Source organism: Rutidosis leptorrhynchoides, chromosome 9 (assembly GCF_046630445.1).
Source record: "Rutidosis leptorrhynchoides isolate AG116_Rl617_1_P2 chromosome 9, CSIRO_AGI_Rlap_v1, whole genome shotgun sequence".
NCBI lineage: Eukaryota > Viridiplantae > Streptophyta > Magnoliopsida > Asterales > Asteraceae > Rutidosis > Rutidosis leptorrhynchoides.
In genome coordinates, this window is record NC_092341.1 from 370,466,314 (window position 1) to 370,486,998 (window position 20,685).

The 20,685-nt window shown below is 35.0% G+C and overlaps 3 protein-coding genes across 5 annotated transcripts; 2 read left to right on the forward strand and 1 right to left on the reverse strand.

Annotated features, from left to right (window-relative positions):
* Positions 1-3,684: 3,684 nt before the first annotated feature.
* LOC139869321 (uncharacterized) lies at positions 3,685-4,116 on the reverse strand. The gene has a single exon (XM_071857633.1). It carries the CDS (start codon positions 4,114-4,116, stop codon positions 3,685-3,687), a length of 432 nt encoding a protein of 143 aa, XP_071713734.1.
* A 10,597-nt stretch (positions 4,117-14,713) lies between these two features.
* On the forward strand, positions 14,714-17,478 carry LOC139867659 (high mobility group B protein 7-like). 3 transcript variants are annotated; one of them, XM_071856020.1, is made up of 9 exons: positions 14,714-14,980; positions 15,077-15,135; positions 15,468-15,550; positions 15,705-15,756; positions 15,834-15,965; positions 16,043-16,145; positions 16,991-17,082; positions 17,169-17,258; positions 17,388-17,478. In XM_071856020.1, exons 1-5 carry the CDS (start codon positions 14,960-14,962, stop codon positions 15,949-15,951), a joined length of 333 nt encoding a protein of 110 aa, XP_071712121.1. In that variant the 5' UTR covers positions 14,714-14,959; the 3' UTR covers positions 15,952-15,965; positions 16,043-16,145; positions 16,991-17,082; positions 17,169-17,258; positions 17,388-17,478. The 3 variants fall into 3 exon arrangements, with proteins under 3 accessions (XP_071712121.1, XP_071712124.1, XP_071712122.1); XM_071856023.1 differs by having other exon boundaries at positions 17,187-17,258; XM_071856021.1 differs by having other exon boundaries at positions 16,053-16,145; positions 17,003-17,082.
* Positions 17,479-18,657: 1,179 nt separating this feature from the next.
* LOC139866426 (14-3-3-like protein) lies at positions 18,658-20,390 on the forward strand. The gene is made up of 4 exons (XM_071854659.1): positions 18,658-19,226; positions 19,627-19,749; positions 19,847-19,963; positions 20,059-20,390. Exons 1-4 carry the CDS (start codon positions 18,747-18,749, stop codon positions 20,104-20,106), a joined length of 768 nt encoding a protein of 255 aa, XP_071710760.1. The 5' UTR covers positions 18,658-18,746; the 3' UTR covers positions 20,107-20,390.
* The last annotated feature ends 295 nt before the right edge of the window (positions 20,391-20,685 follow it).

Below are 20,685 nucleotides of genomic sequence, written 5' to 3' on the forward strand. Positions count from 1 at the left end.
CTTTGAATATAACTTGTTACGTTTAATTCATAAAATCATTTCGAGTTAAACGGTGTTGACTGTGAAACCTAACTCGCGGCAAATAGAAAGACATATACAAATATATGCCCATAAATTACCTTTTATGCCCGTGAATTTACCTTTTATACCCATAAAAAATTATATTTAATACTCAAATGTGAGTGGGTTAACGGTAAATTTGAAGAAATAAAAATAATAAAAAAAGAAATGGGTGTCGTTTGGGGGTACTCAAACGACCAAAGTTTGAGTACCCAAGAGTATATAAGGTAAATTAATAATAATAAAAAGAAGCACAAATATAGCTGAGAAGTATTAGATCAATGTGATTTTCTGATAAATAGTCATGCGTTTATAGTTAATATCCATTCGCCAAGGCACTCTTTGTGCTTCTCCTTATAATAAATAAATTCACGATGTGATATATTGCTTGATCATGTTTGAAGGATGTAATTGGATCAAAGAGTGTGTTCACATTTACACCAAAAATACTCGCATTCGGAACAAAGTTTGAGATACGATCAATACTCATTTGAGGTATTTAAGAATCATGGAGATCCTTAATATTTAGTGTAAACATGATGAATGACTTAACGAGTGATGGAACCTGCACATTGCAGCGGTGAGGAATTTGTGATATTCAAACAAAAACTGTGTAACGTAAAGTAATTTTTACAGATATGATCGATATTTTTTTTACAAAAACACGATGAATCACCAGTGATTGTTATACCTAATGTAACGTTGGTGATTTAAATTTTTCTTTACGGCGATTATAAAATCAACATTGTTACTTTATACATACAATTGTAGTTTCTCAATCTCAATTTGAGATGTTCCAAAATAATCCTCATAAATCTAATTAATTGCCATAGATGTCAATAATTATAGTGTATCTAAACTAACACAAAATAGTAAACGCGCATCTTTTAGAACACGCCTTGTAAACCTCGAAAACATGCCTCGAAATTGCGAGTTGAAAATGTTGGTCAAAATTGCGAGTTGAAAATGTTGGTCAAAATCGCTAGTTGAAAATGTCGGCCGATAAAGGACTTGACATGTTATGCGGAGTTAACACTTAACTGAGAAAGTTAACAAAAATTAACGACACTCCTCTTTTTGATTATTTTTAAAACGAAGACTCATTTTTCTATATTCGAATGAAATAGATTACCTAGAATAGGAATACAAGAAAAATATGTTACCTTTTTATGGATTTTGCCATATATATATATATATATATATATATATATATATATATATATATATATATATATATATATATATATATATATATATATATATATAGATGGATGGTTGGAACTAAGGATGTCAATGAATCGGATATAGATATCCGGTGCCATATCCATATCCATCTAGTTTTTGCTCATTCATATCTATATTCATATCCATTTAATTTTAGGTGATCCATCCATATTCATATCCGTCAAATTAAGCGGGTTAATGGATATTAATTGGATATTAAAAATTGTTATAATATCTCGTAATATGCGATGAAAACAAAAATATAGTATAACAAAAATAAATATAAAATGCCATATTTAAAATCTATCCACCTGTAATCTTTGTCGAAGATTTGACACAATTGTTGAATTTAATATTGAAAATAAATTATGAAAAATTAAATATGTAATTTATATGTTTATTTTATTAGATATGCGTGTTTTATTGTAATATATATCTTTAGACTTTAGTATTTCATTATAAGTTTAAAAGTAAAATGTAAATCTAACGGTAAATGTATTTATAATAGTTAATATGTAAGGATATAATTAGATTTTTGTATTTGTATATATGTATTTCGGGAGTTAATACATATATTTGTGGATGAAAGTTTTCATCTATGTTTATATTTATATTTATTTATATTTATATTTATTTAGGTTCATTCATATTCGTGTTTATATTTGTATTCATATCCATTTAAATTCATCTGTATCGGATAGATATTTACGGGATAGAATGATGATAGCCGTACTTAGTTGGAACGAGATTTATAGAGAAGGGTTGATTGATATATTCTTAACTTGACAACACTATTGGGGCGGCCAACCAACCCATTAGATTAGTTGCCATTTTTTTCATAAATATTAAAAGTTTATTCCCCTTCATGATCCCTTAGCCCATGGCCGGCCACACCAATTCAATTACACCAAAAATGTTTTCTGTATCTAATATCTAATATTAATCGAAAATATTAACCACATACAAACATTCATAAAACAGAGTTTAATGTTTTCTGAAAATGTATGACAATAAAAAATAAATATAATAGAAAAGAAAGTTTATAGAATGTGTTGTTTTTTTTTTATGAAAAATGCTAACGACAGCCCTTAAGCTGTCGTTAAAGTGCATAAAAATATTTTATAATTCGATAACCGTCACATTAAAGTCAAACGTAACCGTCGCGTACAAGATTTTTATGCATCTTAGCGACAATCTTTAAAGCTGTTGTGAACAAATACCTTTTTTATACGTTAGTACTACATCATTACTCATGTGTTACATTGTACGTAAATAAACTCGTAAATCGTAATGTATTGTTATTGTAAGTATTTTTGTGAGGTGACAATTTGTAATGATGTAACGTGTCAACTCATACAAATACACGCAAGTAAAGTATCAATAATTATAGAATATCAATGAATCTTAGGTTATGGTTTAGTTCAACAAATACGAAGGAAATTTGATATAATTAGAATTGAATTAACTATACCGCTCCCTTCCGTTTAGTTGACATATTTTGAAAGAATTGACGAAACTGCATAGGGCAGGGAGTAGCACCCGCGCCAAGTAGACATGAAATATTCAGTGTTAAATAATATACTTACAAACAATATAAAATGACTCCTATTTTTGTTATCTCAACAATGCGTTATTGCTAATATACGTGTCTGTTAAACAATATACTTACAAACAATATAAAATGACTCCCAGTTTTGTTATCTCAACAATGAGTTATTGCTAATATAACATGCCAAAAATTGGTTGTTACATTTTGGTAGCCTTCTTTTTTTTTTTATACCAAAAGCAGCAGACTAACTGGGTGGAATTAATTGAGCACTAGTGTCTTTCAAAAAGAGTGATATTCTTTTTCTTTTTCATTTTTTTTTTATTTATTTATCATGCTTAGCTATTATTTATACAAATTATTGGTTATAGAAAATATCCCGACTTTTGGTTAACTCAAATTTAACCATCATAAAATAGAAAATATTCAAGTAATTTACGTCCTAATATCCTTACAAGAAGTATCATATTCAAATTTCACTAACAACATTACCTGAGATAATAAAAAAAGGTTCAAATGTTCGCCACCTTATTGTAAAAACATTTGTTCATGCCATCAATAAAGTTCAGAGAAGCAAATTTATCCTATACTTGATGAGTACCATTATTGCAATGAGGAGGTTAATTCATATATATGAGAGAAAGTTAAAACCCAATGACCAATGTGAACTCCTTTATATTTATTTTTTTTGAAAGGCAAGCAAACTTATATTATCAAGAACAAAATTACAAATGCAAGCTTCCAATAGAGCATTGGAAGGCTACCGATCGAAAAAAACACGAAGAGGAAACAGACATCACGAACTAATTACATAAGCAGCAAAAACAGCAAGCTACAAATACAACCTATGAAGCCTAACATACAGAAAGAAACGAAGACGGGTTCGAAATCCACGTGAGCCAGTCGAGCTTTTTTGTTTTAGCTTTAGATGTAATCCACTCGAAAGACTTGATTTGTATTTCATTGAACGCCACTGGAGCGGTCCAACAATATCCCCGAAAGACTTTATTGTTCCTATTCTTCCATATGATGTAGGCGCTAATCCATTGAACGGCTAACCAAATTTTCTCCCCGAAAGCTGAGCTACCCGGGCAACTCTCCTCACCAAGAACTTCATGAATATTAAAGCTAGCGAATGACCCCATATTCCACCATTTATACACTCTATCCCAAATCTCAATAGCGTGTTTGCAAAATACAATAGAGTGATCAACGGTTTCCAAATCATCGTCGCATAACGGACATAGAACGGAATGAAGATCGATATCGCGTTTATCTAATTCCATTCTCACGGGCAATCTTTTCAGGCGAGTTCTCCAAGCAAAAATTTCAACCTTTTTTGGTGTATATTTATTGCGAATGGTACACCACATAGGGTTATTTAAGCCGAGAAGTTATGCATCAATTAGCGAAGATAACGTCTTAACTCTAAATAACCCATCACTATCGAGAGAACACGTCCAGCGGTCCCTTTCCCCCTGCTTGATTCTGAATGAGGCGATTAGGGTAGCAAGTGAAACTAGTTCTCCTGCGGCTCGACCTGTTGGAATTCTTCTCCAGTTATCCATCAGTACCGATTCATTATTTATCACAGAAACACGATCTTTGACTGTTGCATCAGGCATATTTTCCAGCCTATATAGCCTGGGGAAAAGAGTGGCAAGCTTGTCTTCGCCGACCCAATGATCATGCCAAAACATAGTGCTACCACCATCTCGAACTGTTTTGCAAAAGAAATTCTTGAAGTCCACAATTGCCTGCTCAATATCATAACCTGTTGAAACAATATTATGCCACGTCCCGGTAGCCGAAGATTTTTCACTCCCCGGAACCAAGCCGCCATTAACGCTGTAACATCCCGCGTTTTTCCGTTAAATTTAATTTTAACACCGTCTTTTTTTTTTTAAAACATAATCTTTCGTATTTAAATTAATAGTTTCCGTGAGTAACGTTCATTATATTCCCGCTATTTAATTTTGACATCACCCGTTTACTCGAGCGTTTTAAAAATATTCGTTTGGTTAACTCCCGCACCCGACTACAAACATGAGGGACTTAAGTTGACAAGTGGGCAAAGTGGTGACTAGGTCAACTAGTCAACCACTTCACCTCCTCCATTCATTTCCATCCATCTTCACCTCCTTTTTCTCTCTAGCTCAAGAACTCCATTTCTCCCAACTTCACTAAATCATCATCTAAATTCGATCTAGGAGGCTTACATCAAAACAAATTACGTATTTGGAATCCTCTCTTCATCCTCTACAATTTGATACCAACTTCATCTCGTTTGGGTAACAATTCTAAAACTCTAGATTTCTCTAAATTCGTGTTTTTGATTTGAAATGGTGTTAGTTAGTGTCTATGGCTCGTGTCTAGCATGAATATATGATTTACTTGCTCGATTTGTTGTTTTGAGTAACTAGTTTGAACATTTGAAATGGGTTTGCTTAATCTTGCATTTTGGAAGATTAAATGTTGTTTGATTGTTAAAGTTCATGTTTTAAAAGTGTTACTAGCATCATTAGCTTCATGTTGATATATAGATTGATCAAAGAAACTTCAAAAACGTGATTATTGATTTTGGTGTTGCTTGACTAGGGTTTGCTAGTTCTTGAAATGAATTTTTGGATGCTTGAATGCCATGGAATGTTAATTGTTAGTGATTAGTTGTAATGTATGCTTCATTACCTTCAAAACGGCATATCATATGTGTAAATTGGATTCCCGGAACTTAAAATGCATATTGATGAACTTGAGGCTTTGAAATGAGCGTTTATTGATCACATGACGAGAATTCGATTGTTGTAAATGATGTTTTTGTTTGAGGATTTGTGTTTAGTTGTGTTCCTTGTCAAAAGAGCTTTCCAACGGTATAAGATACGTCTTCTAATTGTTTGCGGTTTGCGTTTTGCGTTTGTTTGAAGTTTTGACCAAGACTTGAACCTTGAAAACGACCTGACACCAGACCATGTGTTATGTCGCGGCGCGACACCCCTTGCCGCGGCGCGACATTTGCCTTGTCCAGATTCTGTCCAACTTTTCCATTTTATCAAAAATGTTTGCCATGTTCTAGACCTCCAATTCACATGCAACTTGTTTTAACATGCTTATATATGAATAACTAGCATAGAAAATTTGTCCGAGACCCGACCCGAACGTGTTGACTTTTTCGTTGACTTTGACCAAGTTTGACTTTTAGTCAAACTTAACCAAACTTTTATGCAATCTTCCTAACATGCTTTTATACTTGTATCTTGCATGAAACTTGACAATTTGCTTCACATGCTACATAATCGAGTCGTGTCGAGCCATAGGACTAATTGAACACATTTCACCCGACCTTGTGTCGTAACCGGTTAATTGATATAACTTACTTGTTTAGGTCAAGGCTAAGCAACTTTCATGCACACGTTTACTTGTTGAAGTACTTTTATACTCGTGCACTCGAGGTGAGATCATAGTCCCACTTTTACTCTTTTTGAACTTATATTGGGATGAGAAAACATAAACGATTCTTTTGAACTAAGTGAACACAAGAACGGGAAAACAAACATTCTACATACGAGTTTAGAACAAAATCCTCAATTCGATTATCATTAGTTACACTTGCCGGGTGTAAGCGAGAACTTATGTTATATGGCCATATGGGTTGACAACCCTCATCCTTGACGGTTCGCTACCGTCTACGGATGAAATATATTTTCGAGAATCAGTGTTTGTTCTAGCACTAAGTGATGGGGTATACAATGGAAGGAATGTTAAGCTTTGATAATTGGGTGCTCGTGAAACAAACTTTTGGAATGTATTACTATTATTTCATTGATGCAAATCTTGTGGTTCACTTGTACTTACTTACTTAAACCTATGATTTCACCAACGTTTTCGTTGACAGATTTCTATGTTTTTCTCAGGTCCTTGAACGATACATGATACATGCTTCCGCTCATTATTTGATACTTGCATTGGATGTCGAGTATATGTGCATTTCATGGAGCGTCTTTTGACTTTACTTTAAACCGTGTCGCCTAGATTTCATTCGTATTATAACGTTGTAACTTAACTATTGGTTGAACAATTCTTGTAAACTTTGGGAACAATCTTTATTTTGAAATGAAGGCGACATATTTTGGTCAAACGTTATCTTAAAGACTTATAATCAGGTAATGGGACCCACTTAGCCGACGCCGTCACTTGACGATTTGTCGGGGTCGCTACAGTTGGTATCAGAGCCTAGGTTGTAGGGATTTAGAGTTCATTTGTGTCCACCCCGAGTCATAGGGTACATAGGTGAATCTAGACTACAACCGGCATATAGACTGAAGTAGGAATTATTTGACAAATTGTGCATTTATACTCGAACTCTTCTATCATATCTAACTCGTATTCGATCTTGATCTTACGTTGATAAATTTTGTTGATGCGCCACCTTGACTTTATGAAGTAATGTTAAATGCACATGAGAATCAGGGTAATATAATTTCCGGGATTATATTACGGTGATTCACATGGACGTTCCGACATTATGACGTAAAGAATTTAAGGCGAGTCAAGGAAAATTTTCTCTCTATCCTTATTCCATACTGTGGTTAGTATTGTTGAAAATACTAACCAACGATATTCTTGTGTCATGAAGGAACAATGGCTCACCAAGGTCAACACAATACTCCTCTCGAAACTCTAGAACAAGCTCTTCAACGAATGATAACCACCGCCGTGGGTACGGCCGTGGCCGATCACTTTTCTAACAACAACAATCATGGAGCCGGTAATTCAATCGAAGGTTGCTCCTACAAGAACTTCATGAAGTACAATCCTCCCACTTTCGATGGAACCGGGGGACCGGTTGCTCTCACCCGATGGTTCGAACAAACAGAAGCCGTCTTTAGCATAAGCGGTTGTCGGGACCAAGATAAGGTCAAGTTTTCCACCCTCACTCTCACCGGTATTGCTCTCTCATGGTGGAACACGTATGTACAATCGGTGGGTATCGATGAAGCCCTTACACTCTCTTGGACCGAATTAAGAGAAAGAATGACCACCGAATACTTCCCGCGCGAAGAGACTCGAAGGCTCGAACAGGGGCCAAGAAATTTAAAAATAGCCCGAGATGACCTCGAAGCTTATAATCAACGGTTTGCCGAACTAACCTCAATTTGTCCAAACCTCCGGGCTCCCGGGCCCCAAGGAGTTGAGTTTTACATGGATGGCCTCCCTAAGAGCATTCCACACGGGGTAATGCCATTAAGACCCGCCGACCTACAAGAGGCTGTGATGATAGCCCGCCGATTTATAAAAACGGTGGATGAAATTGAAGCGCTGGCACCAACGGCCGAGGCCCAACCAGTTAACAACAAAAGAAAACAGGAAGCCTCTCCATCAAGCAACCACAACCACAACGACTCCACCAAGAAGCCTTTCACCCCCGGCGGCAGGAAAAATTATGCTGGAACACGACCTTTTTGCAACACGTGCCACAAACATCATTATGGAAATTGTGGCGGACCATTTTGCATCAAGTGTCAAAGAAGTGGCCATGTGGCCCATAGTTGTAAGGGTGCCGCCCCCGTCGCTAAAAAGGTGCCCAGTGCACGCAGAAGGGGTGCTTGTTTTGAATGTGGACAACTGGGTCATTTTAAGAATGCATGTCCCAAGAAGAACGCCCACCCTAATGTACGCGAATGAGCTTTCAACCTCAACACATAGGATTCCCGGAACGACAATTAGTTACGGGTACGTTTCTTCTCAACGACTCTTATGTTTCATGTTTATCCGATTCGGGTATCGATAAATGTTTTGTATCCAAGGCTTTGGAGCCTACTCTTTGCACTCCACCCCTCCCCCTAGATATTACTTACGCCATTCAAGTGACCAACGGAAAACCATTGTGTATCGATAAATTTTATCGGAGGGAGTACGTTAAACTTATTGGGTAGGTAATTTGAACTTCGATTTGACATCTATAGAACTAGGGAGCCCAAAACCTATACGTTAGGAAGGGAATGTTTTCCCCACATATATGTGATTTTAGTGAACTAAATGATTTCCGTTTAAGAACCGATATCCTCTTCCCCGTATCGACAACCTCTTGAACCGTTACACGGATCTCGCGTATATTCTAAAATCGACCTTCATTCTGGTTATCATCAATTGAGGGTTAAGGGAGAATATGTCTCCTAAACCGCTTTCCGAACCCGCTACGATAGTTATAAATTTCTTTTAGTGCCGTTCAGTTTATCTAAGGCTCCGCCCGTATTCATAGACCTCCGGAACCGCGTATGCAAACTTATCTAGACAAATCCGTTACCGTACTTATAATTGATGTTTTAAGCTATTCAAGAAAAAAAAAAAAAAAACAAAAAAAAAAAAAAAAAAGGACAACGTCTCCGTCTTACGCTCGAACTCTTGAGAAAAGAGCAACTCTATGACCGAATTCTTCAAGTGAGAATTTTGGTTAAACGAAGTCCAAATTCTAAACCATGTTGTTAGTGGTCAAGGTAAAAAAAAAAAAAAAAAAAAAAAAATTTTAAAAATTAATTAATTAATTAATTTTGGAGAAACCCTCACAACTCAGACTTGTATTCGTAAAAATCTTAGATCTCACCGGTTGTTACCGAAGATTCATTTCTGACTTTTCTCGTATTACACGACTTTAATCTCTCCGCGATCGAACCTTGAGCGTGATTCTTCACACCAACATTTCTAGCTAAATTCGTACAACACCAGATGGGACTCAAATATGGAAATATTTCTACTTGGACGCCGAAAGGCATACTCCCTCGACTCGAAATCAACGGGACGGAAATTCGTTATTTTACACGAAGAATTCGAATACTAAATTGTGGATCCGATCAATATTCTTGTCATCACGTACCACACTACATACCTCTGTTATTTCACCGTTACCGTCTGATATTACTGGAAATTAAGATAACACACAATCCAACGATACTTCACTCTTCTTTGACTTAACGCCCTTGTGTTTCTGATAATCGGTCAACTATTATTCAACCCCGAACTAAACAACTACGTGTACGATCTCGTTTCTCTTTCAGACTTCAACTTTTGACAACTAGAGGCACGATATGGCAACCTCGAGATGTAAGCTCATCCTATTCTAAGTCCTCATTTCACTCCTATCTTTATCGCTCACATTTCCGTTTAAGGAAACTCCTTGTAACATTTCTCCATGGATAGAGAAACTCCTCATATTACATTAGTATTCGCCACGAGGGTGAATAGTCCTAACGAACATTTTTTTTCTCGAACCCTAACTGACTCGTTCAAACATATCTTAAGAGATTCTATTCCAACACGGTGTATCTTTGTTAATTATCCCGTATCGAAATACTCGTTTCACTTCTAGTTTTACAAGAAGCCTCGGGACCGCGTTTAGACATGAGTACCGCGTACCATCCACAACCCGACGGACCGAACAAACATGTGATTTAAACCTTGGAAACCATAATACAAGTTTGTATTACCAACTTTAAATTTACTTGAGAAAAGTATTTTCCTTTAACCGAATCCTCGTACTACAATGATTTTCATTCAAGTTTTAACGTCACTCCTTTTGAAACCACATGTGACCGGAAACGTCATTCTCCCTTGTCGAACCAAGTAAACGATGATCAATTCACCGGGGCCGAGGTTGTTCATGAGCAACCGAGAAAATTTATTCATATTCAGGTAAAACCCTACGCGACTCGTAATCACCAAGAGCTACGCCGATGTTAGACGTAAACATTTCAAATTCCACGTGGGAAACCGCGTCACGTTAAGAGTCGCACCTTGGAAAGGTGCAATCCGTTTCGGGAAACGTAGGAAGCTAAATCCGCGATATTTTGATCCTTTAAATTCTTGGGGTGTTTTGGACCCGTCGCTAGCCGTTTAGACTTTTCCGACTCATTTTGGGACTCCGTTTATCCTACATTCGATGTATCAACTTAAAGACGTGTTTTGCGAAACGAGAACTTGTTATCTCCTTTGATGAACTCACTATCGACGATAACCCTCACTTCCTAGGAGGACCGGTTGAAACCATAAATCGTGAAGCCAAACCTTAAAACATCGTATGATCCCGACCGTCAAAATTCGTTGAAATACCCTAGAACGTACTTCTCCCTCACTCGTAGAATTGGCAACGCAAGATCTCGAGGAAGATTCAACAACTACTACTTCCAACTAAATTTCGGGACGAAATTTCTTTTGAGGTGTGGATAATGTAACATCCCGCGTTTTTCCGTTAAATTTAATTTTAACACCGTCTTTTTTTTTTTAAAACATAATCTTTCGTATTTAAATTAATAGTTTCCGTGAGTAACGTTCATTATATTCCCGCTATTTAATTTTGACATCACCCGTTTACTCGAGCGTTTTAAAAATATTCGTTTGGTTAACTCCCGCACCCGACTACAAACATGAGGGACTTAAGTTGACAAGTGGGCAAAGTGGTGACTAGGTCAACTAGTCAACCACTTCACCTCCTCCATTCATTTCCATCCATCTTCACCTCCTTTTTCTCTCTAGCTCAAGAACTCCATTTCTCCCAACTTCACTAAATCATCATCTAAATTCGATCTAGGAGGCTTACATCAAAACAAATTACGTATTTGGAATCCTCTCTTCATCCTCTACAATTTGATACCAACTTCATCTCGTTTGGGTAACAATTCTAAAACTCTAGATTTCTCTAAATTCGTGTTTTTGATTTGAAATGGTGTTAGTTAGTGTCTATGGCTCGTGTCTAGCATGAATATATGATTTACTTGCTCGATTTGTTGTTTTGAGTAACTAGTTTGAACATTTGAAATGGGTTTGCTTAATCTTGCATTTTGGAAGATTAAATGTTGTTTGATTGTTAAAGTTCATGTTTTAAAAGTGTTACTAGCATCATTAGCTTCATGTTGATATATAGATTGATCAAAGAAACTTCAAAAACGTGATTATTGATTTTGGTGTTGCTTGACTAGGGTTTGCTAGTTCTTGAAATGAATTTTTGGATGCTTGAATGCCATGGAATGTTAATTGTTAGTGATTAGTTGTAATGTATGCTTCATTACCTTCAAAACGGCATATCATATGTGTAAATTGGATTCCCGGAACTTAAAATGCATATTGATGAACTTGAGGCTTTGAAATGAGCGTTTATTGATCACATGACGAGAATTCGATTGTTGTAAATGATGTTTTTGTTTGAGGATTTGTGTTTAGTTGTGTTCCTTGTCAAAAGAGCTTTCCAACGGTATAAGATACGTCTTCTAATTGTTTGCGGTTTGCGTTTTGCGTTTGTTTGAAGTTTTGACCAAGACTTGAACCTTGAAAACGACCTGACACCAGACCATGTGTTATGTCGCGGCGCGACACCCCTTGCCGCGGCGCGACATTTGCCTTGTCCAGATTCTGTCCAACTTTTCCATTTTATCAAAAATGTTTGCCATGTTCTAGACCTCCAATTCACATGCAACTTGTTTTAACATGCTTATATATGAATAACTAGCATAGAAAATTTGTCCGAGACCCGACCCGAACGTGTTGACTTTTTCGTTGACTTTGACCAAGTTTGACTTTTAGTCAAACTTAACCAAACTTTTATGCAATCTTCCTAACATGCTTTTATACTTGTATCTTGCATGAAACTTGACAATTTGCTTCACATGCTACATAATCGAGTCGTGTCGAGCCATAGGACTAATTGAACACATTTCACCCGACCTTGTGTCGTAACCGGTTAATTGATATAACTTACTTGTTTAGGTCAAGGCTAAGCAACTTTCATGCACACGTTTACTTGTTGAAGTACTTTTATACTCGTGCACTCGAGGTGAGATCATAGTCCCACTTTTACTCTTTTTGAACTTATATTGGGATGAGAAAACATAAACGATTCTTTTGAACTAAGTGAACACAAGAACGGGAAAACAAACATTCTACATACGAGTTTAGAACAAAATCCTCAATTCGATTATCATTAGTTACACTTGCCGGGTGTAAGCGAGAACTTATGTTATATGGCCATATGGGTTGACAACCCTCATCCTTGACGGTTCGCTACCGTCTACGGATGAAATATATTTTCGAGAATCAGTGTTTGTTCTAGCACTAAGTGATGGGGTATACAATGGAAGGAATGTTAAGCTTTGATAATTGGGTGCTCGTGAAACAAACTTTTGGAATGTATTACTATTATTTCATTGATGCAAATCTTGTGGTTCACTTGTACTTACTTACTTAAACCTATGATTTCACCAACGTTTTCGTTGACAGATTTCTATGTTTTTCTCAGGTCCTTGAACGATACATGATACATGCTTCCGCTCATTATTTGATACTTGCATTGGATGTCGAGTATATGTGCATTTCATGGAGCGTCTTTTGACTTTACTTTAAACCGTGTCGCCTAGATTTCATTCGTATTATAACGTTGTAACTTAACTATTGGTTGAACAATTCTTGTAAACTTTGGGAACAATCTTTATTTTGAAATGAAGGCGACATATTTTGGTCAAACGTTATCTTAAAGACTTATAATCAGGTAATGGGACCCACGTAGCCGACGCCGTCACTTGACGATTTGTCGGGGTCGCTACAAACGCCATGAATGCTACGTATAATTCTAAATCAATAAGCATCGGTTTCGGTTTTAACCTCCACCACCATTTACCCAATAACGCAAGGTTTTTGCTTTTTAAAGATCTGATATTTAGCCCCCCCATTTTCATAATCATTTAAGACACACTCCCATTTAACCCAAGAAATTTTGTTTTGTGCACCCAACCCGCCCCAAAAAAAATTTACGTCTTACACTTAACATTAACATTAACATTCCTCATACCTCGCAGGCGCGGGATTGGGCATTGTTGTTGTTGTTGTACTTAACATTAACATTATTGGGCTTGCTAATCCATTCACGTCGCTGAAGAGAAAGAAATAAAATGCTAGCAAATTTATATTTATATTTATAACCACACTAACATTGAGTTGTAGCTCAACTGGTAGTGGTCTGTCTCTTTTAGCGAGAGGTCAGGGGTTTGACTCCGCTGGGCTGCAACATGGCACTCAATGTTACCTCTGACTTGAAGTACTCACACAGATCGCCTTTCACTTAGTGCGGTACAGTGCGAATACAACTTAATGTTCGTCATGAGAGCACAATTAGCAAAATCTAAAAGAAATGTAAGATATTTTAATCACTCAATTCTAATATGTTTATTTTCATATTATAAAATTTAAGAAACTAACTCATTTATCTTTATTATTTTTTAAAACGTATTATCAACTAAAACGTTCATATTAAAAGTTTTAATGAAAGAAGACATTTTCCACCATCTTTTAATATTTAGAGTTTTTCGATAATAATAATAATAGAAGTTAAGTTTTCTAAACGTACTGATAAAAGTCGTCGTTAAGATGTAAAAGGTAATTATACAATTAAATAATCATCGCAATAAAATTAAAAATATTCTATTATACATTAGGACATGTAATTATGATTTGTACATTGCTTATAATCAACCATGAACTTTTAATAATCAACTCACTACTACCTTAATGTAAATATATAATCATATATGCATAATTATCCTACATACTAATTAGCGTAAAAAAACCTGCAACCCTACTCGCTAAAACTTAAACCTCCACTTTTATACTGTTTCTTTCTACCTAAATAAGATGTAGCACACTGCAGCGCTCTTTTTTTTTTTTTTTTTTTTTTTTTTTTTCTCTTTTTGGTTTCTTCCTCTAGATCCTTCCATATCAACTCCTATATACCAATTAGCGTAAAAAATCCTGCAACCCTATTGGCTAAAACTTAAACCTTCACTGTTATACTGTTTCTTTCTACATAAATAAGATGTAGCACACTGCAGCGCTCTTTTTTTTTTTTTTTTTATTGGTTTCTTCCTCTAGATCCTTCCATATCAACTGAGTAAAAGGTTTTTGAAGAGATTTTCATCTTCACTCACTCCAACTCCAGACCCTTCCAATCCATCCATACTCATATCATCCTCCTCCATTCCAATTTCAATCACCCAATTTCAATAGACATATAAACCCATACCAACTTGGCACAAAAGCCTCTGCTACCGGCACCATGGCCCCATCGATCCCATAGACCCATCGTCACCGCCTATGATGTTACCGGTGCTACAGGTACGGCCTCTGCTTCTCCCATGCCGAAGAATGTTAGAGTTTAAAGGGTTTCTAAAAAAATTGGATAACTAATTGTAGATTTTTTGTGTGTGTTAGATTTTTGGTTGTGATTATTGCATTCAAATGGAATGGTCTGACTGTGTTGCTACAGAGTGGTAATCAGCTTATTTGATAAACTTGATGGAAAGTAAGTTTTTCAGTTTTCTTTATTTTTAGGTTTCTTTAGCATTGCACTGTTACTTTTTATGCATACATAGTAACATTTGCTTTAGTAATTTCAGCGTTATTATAAATGGGCTACAATGGGGCCAAAATGTGTGGATGTAGAAATTAATGTCAAAGAACTATTCTAATTATATGGTGTTTACTGTTTGTGATTTTTCATCAGTAGAGAAATTTAGTCTGTTCATATTTCATCTTTTTATTCATTATTTGTTATTTAAATTGAAGCTTGACAATCGATTTTGGGTTTTGTATATTTTTACAGTGAATCGTGTAACAAAGATGTAGCTGTGGCATTGATTAGCATGCATGATTGTGGTCTTGCTGCCAAAATTAAGATGAATTTAGGTATAGAGTTGTTTTTTCTAATTGAAATTACTTGAAAAATTAAGATGAATTTAGGTATAGAGTTGTTTTTTCTAATTGAAATTACTTGAAGTATCTGTTTTTTTTTTTTTTTTTTAAATGCTGTATATTTGTAGTATGAGCTTCTTTATTTCAGAGACTACTGTAGAGAGACCTAAAGAATCAGTTACCAAGCAACCATCAGAGAAGTAATTACCTTTTTTATATCAATTTACATTAGGTTTGTGTTTTTTGTATTTAATGTAATTGTTGGATGTTGTTGCAGAAAGAAGGTGATTAAAGATAAAGTACAACCTGCAAAGAAAGTGAATCCAAGCAAGCCGAAAAGGCCGCCAACTACATTATTTATTGGGAAAGGGAGGCTTATAATAAAATACAGATGACAATGGATTTAGAGGTAAGTTTGGTTGTTCTTTGTGAATTTATTGTCTTTTTACTATATATTTTGTGTAAGAAATACAAATTGCATATCAGTGTATGGTAGGTAATACAAAACTTGCACTCCGTGCAACAAAAGGCTGAGTAGAGTACCCGATTTACTCTATTTGCTGAAGAGAAAGCCAAGAAAACACACAAGGTACGGCCCAAGTTACTCTCATATTTTTTGTTTTTCAAATTTAGGTCATTTTTATACGTGCATCTTAATCTTAATATGTGGTCAGCGTTGTTGGAATTTACAGATAATTGTGATTTTTAGATGTTAAAAAAAGTTAACTATTAGGTGTCAAAGTCGGGATCTACAAAAACTGTTTACATCTTTATGGGAAAACTCGGATTTTTACTCATATTCTTCTCAAGTAACGTATATTATTTGGTTGATCAATTGATTTTTTTATTTGTTGTGTCAAATAAGTTTAATTTAGCTAATCGTGAGTAGGGTTTTATAGGTTAGTATTATGATGCATTTGTGTTTCAACACAACTACATCAAATTACATTATGTAACTGATAATGCGTAAGTAGCACATAGTCACATTTATTTGTTTTAAATTATCTATGTTGATTCACCCAAACGTTAGCTTATGGAGTAAGTCGTTAACTTAGTGCTACTATAATGATACAGCATTGGTGACACGGGAAAAGTCCCGAAGCCTAGAGTGTACTTATTGTTTTACATAGAGGAGTCACATTGATAGTAGACGTAGACGTTAACTTTTTTCATTTTTCAGCACTCTCATTGCGATGGTTACATTAAAAACTTGCAGAGGTATGCTTATTGTTGTTACGCCTGTTGTTCATTCCTTCTTCTTCTTATTGTCGTTAAGTTAATCTGTCATAAAAGATTACATTTTCGTTATATTATGTTGTTTTTCGTGTTGAATGTCGTACATATTACTTACCCGAAATATCAAATAGTATTCTTCTGGTTTTGGAATGTGGGTTAGAGATTCTAACACAATGTTTCAATCTGTGTTCTACATAGGATCAATTCCAGGAACATTTTTGTTCCACTCAGTCAGTCTGTGCCAACGCTTTATACAGTTGTAAAGTCGATAAGTGACGCTACCACCATTGGTATGACTCATCTTATTTCTTTTTTGGTTACGTATAGTGAGACTATTAATAGTGTGATTCATCTTTTTTCAATTACATGATTCAAGGTATTCACCGTGCTTCAGGGTTTGTGTTTTGGCGTTTAACTAACTGCTTATATGTTGTTGTTGGTTTTGGAAGGAAATATCATAGATTAGGTATCTTATTGTTCAGCTACCAATTATTTTTATTTAATTTAAAAACTAAGGTTCATCAATACAATAGGCCACAACCACGGTGAAAATAACCCACGAAACCTATATTGATCAGTAGTTTTTATGTTACAGAAGCTGATAATGTGGATGATGGCGGAAAAAAATAATCTGATGATTTTGAGGGTGGACTTTCACTACTTAAACAGGATGTAAACCATATTACTTTATCCAAGTAAGTAATAGTTGTACTTATACAAAATTTTCACTTCCTTGAAATTTCGTTATCCTTTTTTGAAATCTAATTGGTATTTAGGTTTATTGAAAACTTTAACCATGATATTTTGAACGAAATATATGCTTCTATTCTTCCTTTCCATTTAATAATTATTTCTTGAAGTTTTTATAGTTGTTTCTTTCAGTATTTAGTATGTACTGTTAGTTGGTTCATGGCATGTTTCTCTTTTAATTTTTCTCTTGATTGTTGTATTATCTTATGCAGGTTTGGTGACTGCAATTGTTCAAGAATGTGACCACTTTGACTTAGTTAATTTGGTCAGATCATAGCTAAGGATGTGTGTGTGTGCTATTGATTTACTTAGAGTTACAGATGTTAAGTTAGAGTGATGTTAACTTAGAGTGTATGTTGATTTTATTGGGTCAATTGAGTATGGGTCAGCAATAGTGTGTAACATTTTTCACGGGTCAAATTTGGTACATAAAGCCTTTGTGGGTCGAATTGCTACATAATTTTACGATCAGTAAGATGTGGTGAAGGGAATGAAGCTGGAACTATACACTACAAAAAGAAGCACACCTTCAGTGTTGTACTAACCAAGGATATTTTGTTTAGTACTGCTTCAGTAACTATAGCAACCATAATATTACTAACAAAAAATGCTAACTATTGCCTGCACATAAACACAATAGTGCTAGTAACACGTCATTCAAATCTCGCAGCGAAGCGCGGTTCACTTTACTAGTTTAATTCTTAAGTATAGTCTTAAGAGCTCTACTTAAAGAAGTCTTTAAAATAAGTCTTTTGTGCAATATTTATACTCCGTATTACTTTCGTACATTTTACCGAGAACCATAAAAATTACATATAGAAAATATTCAAATTTAATATTAATATTTCATACTGTATATTTATATTTATTATTTATATATATTTATTTATTTTATAATATAAAATAATAATAATAATAATAATAATATAATAATAATAAATAAATATAAATAGAATAATAATACGGAGTAATAAATAAATTACAAACAAATAAACTAAATCAATCTAAATTAAAGAGAATTTAAAAATTTTGTAAATTTTCACCAGTTGCCAATTTGTCATCATCCACCGCTAATGCCACGTCACTAATTTCCTCATAGAAAAGTGAAAAATTAGGGTCCAAACACCATCAACAAAAGCCCCAATCCTCTTTTACATTATCACCCTCTATTTTTCCCAAAAAACAAAATCAAAAATCAAAATCAATGGCGTCTGCTCGCGAAGAAAACGTGTACATGGCAAAGCTCGCTGAACAAGCCGAGCGTTACGAAGAAATGGTCGAATTCATGGAAAAGGTGGTGACGTCAGCCGACGGTGGTGAAGAATTAACAATCGAAGAACGCAATCTTCTTTCAGTTGCCTACAAAAACGTGATCGGAGCAAGAAGAGCTTCGTGGAGAATTATATCATCGATTGAACAGAAAGAAGAGAGTAGAGGTAACGAAGGACACGTGTCAAGCATCCGTGATTATAGATCTAAGATTGAATCGGAGTTATCGAAGATATGTGATGGAATTTTGAAGGTTTTAGATACAAAACTGATTGGATCTGCAACTAATGGCGATTCAAAAGTGTTTTATCTGAAAATGAAAGGGGATTATTTTAGGTATTTGGCTGAGTTTAAATCTGGATCTGAAAGGAAAGAAGCTGCCGAGAATACTCTTTCTGCTTATAAAGCTGCTCAGGTTAATTTCATTACTTTTACTTTTTTTTTTTTTTTTTTAAAAATTGATTAGGGTTTAATATATCTATGATACGGAGTAGTATATATACATATACAATTATACATATATACTGTGTCTACTTTGAGTGTTTTTTTGTTCAATTTGCTTTAGGTTATATAATAGTTGATACTTATGATGGCATGTATATACAGTGGTTGATTTGATATAAGTATGATCATGTAGTCACTAATTATATAAGTATAATATGAAATATACAAAAAAGTTGTCGTCCGTGTTACTTGTTTATTGTTACACAATAAGTCAAAAGTCATCTGTTAGCGTTCGTTTGATCCGAAATTTATTGTTACGAGGTTATGGAATGAAAGGAAGTGAATAAGCTTTGGAGTTATAATTTATGCAGGAAATTGCTAATGCGGAATTAGCTCCCACTCATCCGATCCGTCTAGGATTGGCGCTTAACTTCTCTGTGTTTTATTATGAGATCCTGAACTCGCCTGATCGTGCCTGTAATCTTGCAAAGCAGGTGAGAGATAAGACTAATCACGTTCACGTTATACCATCATCTCATTGATTCTTTCGACGATGTAATGTGGGCTGATTGTTTTGTTGTGTGTTGGCAGGCTTTTGATGAAGCAATTGCTGAATTGGATACCTTAGGAGAGGATTCATACAAGGACAGTACTCTTATCATGCAGCTTCTTCGTGATAACCTCACTTTGTGGACTTCTGACATGCAGGTATTTGGTTAATCTTTGTGGGATCCTTCTGTCTTTGTCGATTTAAGATAACCATTTTTTACTGATGAACGATTGTAATATTGGTTTGAACACAGGATGACAGTGCTGAAGAAATCAAAGAAGCACCCAAGGCTGACGAGTAATGGTTTTAACTTGCTCGAAGAAGACGCTGTTTATGCTTTCATAATTGTTTGTTTTCAGTGTAATTCCAACTTATTGCAAGACTGCTACCATCTAGCTTTAGGAGTTTGATGCTTTTCTTCCCTTTGAACACCATCATCCTCAATGTCATTTCATCCGTCACAGTATTTTAATATTATATTTAAGTCTGTCTGATTTCCAGAATTAAAGTATGCGATCAGTCCTGGAATTAAAGTATGCGATCAGTCCTGCTTCATAATATCTGTATCCAATTGTTCATCGTTTGTTTTCATAAAATAATTTTGCTGAATTATATGCCAAGTTATTATGAATGTTATGTCACGAGTATTTTGAAGAAATATGACTATTACGTTCGTATATTGAACTGGATAAAGGGAAAAAGTTTTTCTTATTCAGGTTACCGAGAGGGTGAGCATTGTGCGTATATTGTTTTTGTATATTCATGTTTTAAAAAAAGTCTTTGATTTTTTTGCAAGTTGTGAAGTTTTTTTTTTTTTTTTTTTAACTTTTTGATGCATATCCAATAAATAATCATATGGACTTGAAAGTTTTGGGTTGCA

Excerpts from the sequence above, each read along its gene's own strand:
- LOC139867659 (XM_071856020.1), top strand. The coding sequence starts at position 14,960 with ATGATGTTACCGGTGCTACAG. Across the intron at positions 14,981-15,076 it reads TGATGTTACCGGTGCTACAG|ATTTTTGGTTGTGATTATTG; the intron begins GTACGGCCTCTG and ends TGTGTGTGTTAG. Across the intron at positions 15,136-15,467 it reads GACTGTGTTGCTACAGAGTG|TGAATCGTGTAACAAAGATG; the intron begins GTAATCAGCTTA and ends ATATTTTTACAG.
- LOC139869321 (XM_071857633.1), bottom strand. The coding sequence starts at position 4,116 with ATGGAATTAGATAAACGCGATATCGATCTTCATTCCGTTCTATGTCCG.
- LOC139866426 (XM_071854659.1), top strand. The coding sequence starts at position 18,747 with ATGGCGTCTGCTCGCGAAGAAAACGTGTACATGGCAAAGCTCGCTGAA. Across the intron at positions 19,227-19,626 it reads CTGCTTATAAAGCTGCTCAG|GAAATTGCTAATGCGGAATT; the intron begins GTTAATTTCATT and ends TAATTTATGCAG. Across the intron at positions 19,964-20,058 it reads TGTGGACTTCTGACATGCAG|GATGACAGTGCTGAAGAAAT; the intron begins GTATTTGGTTAA and ends GTTTGAACACAG.